At 47.1% G+C, this 8,294-nt stretch overlaps 1 protein-coding gene across 1 annotated transcript; it reads left to right on the forward strand.

The window, feature by feature from the left end:
• Nucleotides 1-2,091: 2,091 nt before the first annotated feature.
• On the forward strand, nucleotides 2,092-5,624 carry OPN1SW (opsin 1, short wave sensitive). Its single transcript, XM_027771184.1, is given in 7 exon segments — nucleotides 2,092-2,440; nucleotides 2,754-2,788; nucleotides 2,790-2,935; nucleotides 3,274-3,439; nucleotides 3,777-4,016; nucleotides 5,176-5,341; nucleotides 5,480-5,624. Coding segments are annotated over 6 exon segments (1,053 nt in total). The 5' UTR covers nucleotides 2,092-2,094; the 3' UTR covers nucleotides 5,296-5,341; nucleotides 5,480-5,624.
• Nucleotides 5,625-8,294: the final 2,670 nt, after the last annotated feature.

The raw sequence follows: 8,294 nt of genomic DNA on the forward strand, positions 1-8,294 counted from the left end.
TATTTAAATTTTTTTTTTTTTTTTTTTTTTTGTAGTTTGCCAGAGGGTATGTGCTTGCAGGACAGAGAGAGAGAGTGACAGAGAAAGGAAAAGTAAGAAAGCACATCCCATAGGGAATGGTCAAACCACAACCCTTCTCCTCTATTTCTCCCTCCTTTTGGGATTTTGGACACGCACAGGCACCTGGCATGTTTCTCAAGCACCAGGTCTGGGACTGGAACTGTGCAATCAACCTCGTGGTATCCAGCTGCCTTAACCACCATGCCATGGCCCCCACTCATATTATTTCTAATTTCCCTTGTGGTTTCTCTTTTGATCCACAGATGTATACTGCCAATTTTCTAAGTGTTTAGATGTATATTGCTTATTTCTTTTTTTTGGGGGGGGGGGCGTAGAGGTTTTTGTTATAGGGTGCATGTGCTCGCCAGAAAGAGAGAGAGAAACAGAGAGAAAGCGAGAAATCACCCCCCATGGGGGATGGCCACGCCACAATCCCTTCTCCTCCGTTCTCCTCTGGGGATCTTGGGCGTGCACGTACATGTGCCCGGCATAAGTTTCAGCCACCAGGTCCAGGACTCAAACTGCGGTCGACTACATGGGAGTTCAGCAACATAGCCAATATGCCAACTGCTGGTCCCTACATTGCTTATTTCTAAGTGTTTGCTTTTCCATGTATCTTTTCGTTATTGCTCTATCTTCAGTTTCACTGAGCCTTTTTTCTGCTGTCCTATCTGCTACTAAATCATATGGTAATTTTTCCATTGCATATATTGTACTTTCAGTTCTGGAATTTCCATGTGGTTCTTTTGTCTTCTTCCCATTCTTCTGTTGAGATAAATCTGTTAGTTCATAACCATTTTCCCCTACCAGTTCTTGAACATATTTATAATAGGTGTTTAAAGTCCTTTATGCTGATGCTAACTTTGGGTCTCCTCAGGGTATTTTATTGACTGCTTTTTGTTTTGACTATGGGTCACTTTTTTTTTTTTTTTGAGAAAGAGAGAGATTTTTGCTATGGGCATGTGCACTCGCCGGAGAAGACAGAAAGCGAGAAGTCACTCCCCAGAGGGGGAAGCCATGCTGTAATCCCTTTTCCTCCAGTCTTCTCTCGGGATCTTGAGGACCCTCACACATGTGCCTGGCATGAGTTTTTTAACTCGCCAGGTCCAGGACTCAAAACCGCAGTCGATTACATGGGAGTCCAGCGACGTAGCCCTTACGCCATCTGTTGGTTCACATTTCATGCTTTTTATTATTTTTTTTTGTCATTTGATATTTGTATTGCATTTAGACATTACAGAATGTACTCTTTAGAGACTAGATTCCTAGTCTTCCACTGAGGGATATTGCTTTTTGTTCTAAAACAATTGTTAAATTATTATTAATCAGCTTGAGCTGCTGAAGCTAGTTTCAGTCAGCTTTGGTTGTATCCTTGGTCTCAGAACAAATTTTAGTTCTGGGACATAGGTTGTTTTTTTTGTTTGTTTTTAGAATTATTTAATTTAACGTTATTTATCCCACATGGCAGTGGCTTGAGTCCCGGACCTGGTGTCTTGCTTTCTCACTTTCTCTCTAATGAGTGCATGTGTCCTATAGCAAATTAAAAAATAATGACAAAATTAAATAATTCTAAAAAGAAAAAGAGGGAGGCTAAGATTGGCAGCTTTCACAAAGGGGCAGGTGAGGGGCAGAAACCTTCATGGATACAGTTGCACCAGAAGCCAAAAGGAGAGGCAGGCCTTCTCTAGCTCCACTCAAAGAACAAAAAGAGGTGGCGGTATCTCCACCCAATATGGGTCAGCCTCTCCCATATTTGGGAGCTCACTTCTATTCATCCCAGCACCCAGCTCTGCATATGTGGATTCTTTGAACCCAACCTTTCATCCTCTGAAGAACACAATCGGCTTTGGGACCACAAAAGGAGGTTTAGGGATCATTAATCCCAAACTTTGTCCTTGGCAGGCTTAGGATCAGAACTGATCATTCACAAAGCCCAAAAGTGTCTTTAGAGGAGAAGTCCTGTGTGTGGGGGGAGTGGGGGGGGGATAATCTATAAGAGGGACCAGCGGGGCTGGGGGTCATCCCATAAGCAAGATGTCAGAAGAAGAGGAGTTTTATCTGTTCAAGAACGCCTCCTTGGTGGGGCCGTGGGATGGACCTCAGTACCACCTTGCCCCTGTCTGGGCCTTTCATCTCCAGGCAGCCTTCATGGGCTTTGTCTTCTTTGTAGGGACACCGCTCAATGCCTCAGTGCTGGTGGCCACGATGCGCTACAGAAAGTTGCGCCAGCCCCTTAACTACATCCTGGTCAACATATCCTTTGGGGGCTTCCTCTACTGCATCTTCTCTGTCTTCGTTGTCTTCCTTAACAGCTGCCATGGATACTTCTTCTTTGGCCGCTTTATTTGTGGTCTGGAAGCTTTCATGGGCACTGTAGCAGGTACTGCAGGGGAAAGGGGGTTGGGGGAAGCAAAGGACACTACGCCACAACTGGAAACAGGGACTAGGCTTTGGGGTTGGAGGGGACCCCTAAAGAGGAATCTGGGAGAAAGGAATTCGGTATCCTGAATACTGGGATACAAAGCAGCCCAGCCTAGAAGTTTGATCAAAATAGGATGTTTGAGTCTTCAAGTCCACTTCAAACATCAACCCAACCCTGTCTCTCTGGGCTTGCTCCCCCTGTCTCTGTCCCACTTGGCCACTCAAGCTGGGTGGGGTTCTTTCTACCCCATTACCCTCACATTTTGCCACAGGTCTGGTGATAGGCTGGTCATTGGCATTCCTCGCCTTTGAGCGCTACATTTGAGCGCTACATTGTCATCTGTAAGCCCTTCGGCAACTTCCGCTTCAGCTCCAAGCATGCTCTGATCGTGGTCCTGACTACCTGGACCATTGGTATTGGTGTCTCCATCCCACCCTTCTTTGGCTGGAGCCGGTGAGAGTGCAGGGTATTGGTGCTGACTTACTTGGGGAACTCAGCATGTGGGGTTGGAAAGAGAACTCGGGTGTATGTAACCTTTTAGTCTTGACGGCTGCTTTGGGGAATTGGTCTGGGGAGGGGCACAAGACTGTGGGAGAAGAGCACTAATGTTTACTCCGCAGCTATAACTGCTGCAGCCTCTGCTGGTGAGAACGGAAAGTCCTCCTGCTTGAAGCCTTCTGGCATTTTCTGGGTTCTGAGAGAATCTGGAAATCTCAGCTCCCACTCCACTAAATCTTGCGGGTAGCCCGGAGTGAGTGCATGTTCCGTGCTGAGTGCTTGGTCTTTTACAGGTTCATCCCTGAGGGCCTGCAGTGTTCCTGTGGCCCCGACTGGTACACCGTGGGCACCAAATACCGCAGCGAGTACTACACCTGGTTCCTCTTCATCTTCTGCTTCATCGTGCCTCTTGCCCTCATCTGCTTCTCCTACTCTCAGCTGCTGGGGGCCCTCAGAGCCGTGAGTGGTCTTGAGAGGGTCAGGGAGGAGTAGATCAGGGGCTCCACGTGAGGAAAGGGTGGGTGAATGATCTAAAAGTGACATCCAGAAACGTCCATAGGAAGACAGAGCTGGTATCTAAAAGCAGTGAAGGAAACGTGGGTAGTGGGATAATGAATAAGGCGGGGTGAGCCCTGCCCAAAAAGGTGTCAAGAGACACGTGTGACCTGTTCCTAACGTTACAGACCAGAGCCGCTTCCATCTTGCCTTCTTCCAGGAAGAAGAGCCAAAAGACCTAGGTCCAGGGACAGGGGCGGTGAGGGTTGGAAGAGGGGTGTGACACTGTATTCTGGCCCAGGTTGCAGCTCAGCAGCAGGAGTCAGCAACTACCCAGAAGGCCGAGCGGGAGGTGAGCCGCATGGTGGTGGTGATGGTGGGCTCCTTTTGTGTGTGCTACGTGCCCTACGCTGCCCTGGCCATGTACATGGTCAACAACCGCAACCACGGCATAGACTTACGGCTCGTCACCATCCCCGCCTTCTTCTCCAAGAGCGCGTGCGTCTACAATCCCATCATCTACTGCTTCATGAATAAGCAGGTAAGGCTCTCTGGTCACACCCGAGACCCGAGTTCCCTTCTCGCCAGTGACTTGTCAGAGAACGCTGGCCTTCACTAGGAGGGCTGCTGAAGATGGACAAGGAGAGCCCTTGTAAGCACAGAGAGGAAGGTGTGGTCCCGAGAAAAGGTAACACAACCCAGGAGGACAACACTTGAGCCAGACAAGTTAAGTTCCTTCAAGGAATGGGATGCAAATGTTGTTGGAAAAAAATTGATAGATCACAGGACCAGCAGTTGGTGTAAGGGCTATGTAGCTGGACTCCCATGCGGTCAACTGTGGTTCGAGTCCTGAACCCGGTGGCTTAAACTCATGCCAGGCGCATGTGCATGCGTGCCCAAGATCCCAAGAGGATAATGGAGAAGGTACTGCAGCATGGCCATCCTCCCTGGGGGTGATTTCTCACTTTCTATCTCTATCTCTGTCTCTCCAGTGAGTGCACACACCCTATAGCAAAAATCTCTCAAGAAAAATGGATAGATCTCTAGTTCTAAAATTTCTAGTCCCTACATTTCACAAGTTAATCCTTTCCCTTCCAACTTCTAGCCTGCAGGAGCGTTTGTGAAGTGTAGACATCTCAACACATGCATACGTCTCTAAAAATCTTATCATCTGAAGGTACCAGAGGGTCTGCTGCTCCTAACCCTCAATCTAAGCTAATAATAAAAAATAACCCTCCCAAACTCAGGTGAATCTTGGAGTTCCTTACATGGCTAAAAACCTACATGCAGAATTAAGTGATTTTGCTTTCTTAATTCCAGAGATGGAGTCAAAGCGAATTAGGTTGGGAGCTTGTTATAGTAAAGGTCAGAGGGTGGGTCTAGCTATGGGCGTCTTTCGCAGTGCTTGTATGAGGCAGTGGGTTTCTAGGGTTCCCCAACGTGAGATCTCAGTCTTTGCACCCTGGATAAGGGCGATTACTGTAAATCCAGGAGTAGCGAGTGGTTCCGGACTGGAATCTAGTTTTCAGGATGGGGTAGGTACACTTAAAAGTGTACCCAGATCTTGAGATCCTGGATATGAGGTGTCATGTGGGGCTTTGGGGATACAAAGGATGAGGCGTCTTTTCCACACTTGCTGATGTTACCCTGCACTCGCCTGCCTGCCAAGGAGCTGTCTCCAACTCTGCTCTCCTCTCCAGTTCCGAGCTTGCATCATGGAGATGGTGTGTAGGAAGCCCATGACAGACGAATCTGAAATGTCCAGCTCTCAGAGAACAGAAGTTTCTACCGTCTCTTCCAGCCAAGTTGGCCCCAACTAAGGACCCCACGTTGGCCTGTTTGCAGTCTCCAGAATTTCACATTTAAGTAAGTTTCTACTTTCTCTGTCAGAAACAAAGCTATTAACACAGAAAAAAGATTGGGAGGGACTGGTGGCGGTATGGGGAGTCAACTTCTCCTTTTCTACTATTCCCTTCCTGCTAACAAAGCCACTGTTCCCAGCAGGGTCTACTCAGGCCGCCCCAAAGGCCGTCTCAACAATCATCAGCTCTACTCCCAAACGGCACCTTTCACAGCACTTGGAGAATGGATTTCTACAGACAGGGAAACCGTAAAGGAGTATGGCTGATTTTTCAGTGTATGGGTAACAACTGCTTTCCTTTTTTTTGGTTTTTGCCATAGAACGCATGTGCTCGACAGAGACAGAGGGAAAGTGAGAAATCACCCCCCAAGGGGGATGGCCACACCACAATCCCTTTTCCTCCCAGGATCTTGGGCACACATGCACAAGTGCCCAGAGTCATTTCCTTTATTGGCTATAGGGCATGTGCACTTATCTGAGATAGAAAGTGAGAAATCACCCCCCAGGGGGGATGGCCATGCAACAATTCCTTCTCCATTCTCGCAGGATCTTGGGCACACACGCACACACGCCCAGCATGAGTTTTAAGCCACTGGATCTGGGACTCAAACCGTGGTTGACTATGTGGGAGTCCAGTGATGTAACCATACACCATCTGCTGGTCTCATCCTAGAGTCATTTTCAAGTCACCGGGTCGGGGACTCGAACCATGGTTGGCCATGTGGGAGTCCAGCATCTTAACAACTGCGCCACCCACTGGCCCCCTGCTTTCCTTTTTAGTAACGTTTTTCCCCCTAGGTGTCTGTTCTGAGATGGTATGTTCTGAGTTAGAACAAACTTAAGAAAGCACCTTAGAAATGGGAGAGACATGAAAACCTTCAGGAGGCCCGCCCATGAGTCTGAAAGAACTGTCTATAATTGCTCAGCTTTGGCAGGGGCAGCCATGGGTCTACAAATCCGAGACACATGAATTATTCCAGGTGCTTCCTTTGCCCCCTCTCCTACTTGGTTAAACCTATGTATCTGTCTTAAGCTGTACATTTACTAAAGTCAATAGTTTAATTCCTTTGATGTTCTCAAAATGAATTTGCTTATCTTAATACCCCCCACAGCCTTTCTGAAATAAAAATCAAGATCAATGTTGTGTGCACACTCAGGAATGGCTTGTGTGTGGTATCAGATGATTATGTAATGAGCAGCTGGGCTCCTGTCCAGTTATGTGGCCGAAGGGAAATGGAGAAGGGTTACAGCTGTACGGAGGATGCCAGATTTCAGACTCAGGAAGAAAGAAGTAACCAATTAGGGAGAGGCAGCACTTTCTCTAGAACCGGGAGATGAGCAAGGGAAAGCCAGGGGGGGCTCCCTTCCTGTGACGTTTTACAGTACTGCGATTCTAAGCCAGAGCTCCATTTCTTAGAGAATAAAGGACACACGCACCCACACGAATGTAAACAGTTTTATTTAGAAACAGATAGGAACCTGTTTGCATTATAGAATATAAAACTTGGTTTACACTCTATAAAAAATAACCAATATCCAAATTCAAGAGAGCTAGCATTCACAGAACACACAATGTGGATGTGTAGCTACTGCCCACCAGCCTCAGGCTTGATTTAAACCAAAAAAATAATGCAAGGGGCTCATGAAGGATTTGCACACAGGGCTTGCTGCTGAGTCCCCAGCATCCGGAAGCCGCCATCTTAGCAGATTAAGGTCCGCCCTCAAGTCATCTGAACACAGGGCCTGGGCTCCCTGGACTCAGCCGCGAGGCTCTCTTGCCACCCCGTTCATGATGGACCCTCTCTAATGAAGCTGGGATTGGTGGCATTAGCAATGATCTCCGGTTTTAACAATAAAAGTGGGGAATCTGGAGAGCAGAGACATTCCATCGCCCTGCACTGCGTATAAACTGAAGACTGTATCCACTATCAAGAGCTCAATGGAAAGGCCAGGGAAAAGCTCCCTGACATCTGGCTTTACAATACCAGGCAGCCCCCCAATGACTGTGGAAGGAAGACCAAAGGATATACCTAAGTTCAGATGATGACGATCACTCAGCACCACCTGAATGGATTATCTAGCAAGACATAGGAAATAATACAGGTTATATATACATACATTTATCTTAGCAACCTGAGGGCTAAAAACTTGGAATACAGTAATTCTCAAAAGAGGGTCACCTGTAAGAAAGGGATCAAAAAGGACCAAAAGAGTGTGTTTCATAAAATATGGATAGACTGGGTCCAGAAGGCAGTTTCTTCAGCTTTCTGTTAAATCCCTCTATTTGATAAGAACTGGTGACCTGTGGATCCATGATAAACTTTTTTTTTTTTTTTTTGGCAGCAGAGAGAGGGGAGGATGAGGATGGGGTGTGAAGGTGCGAAGGGTCAAAGGCAGGCAGGTGAGCAATGGTCCTCAAACCAAAGAGCCCTCTCTGTAGATCCTCTCCCATCCGAGCCTGAGCTCAAGCCTCTGGTGACACAGAAAGAGGTCTGGGAATAAGTGGTTTGCATGCTGAGGTATGAGGATCCCTAGTAAATTCAGCAGCATGTGGTTTTGGGAAACCAGCTCACAAGAAAAGAACACTGCAACCAAGCTTGTAACTAATACTGCTATTTAACTACTGTCCAAATGAGAAAGCGGGGGAAAAAAAAACCCAACCCCATTGTGTCGGCAGGTTTGAAGCTTTCATATAAGGTGGTCCAAATACTCTTTTCTTACTTTTTCTGAAGGTTTAAGAGAATTCCCAATCGCTGATCATTTCTCTTGTTAAAGGCACTTTCAGTGACATGATTGGACAGGAGTGAACTGTGATCGCACTAGACCAAGATTAATCCCTTGGCACACCTAGGGAGGAAGAGCCGGACGGGGCACCTACAGTGATCTCAACAGGCAAATAATTACGTCCTGAGCATTTCAACAGATGCACAGCCAGAAAAAAAAAAAAAAAAAAAAAAA

Source organism: Tupaia chinensis, unplaced genomic scaffold (assembly GCF_000334495.1).
Source record: "Tupaia chinensis unplaced genomic scaffold, TupChi_1.0 Scaffold000192_1, whole genome shotgun sequence".
NCBI classification, from domain to species: Eukaryota; Metazoa; Chordata; class Mammalia; order Scandentia; family Tupaiidae; genus Tupaia; species Tupaia belangeri.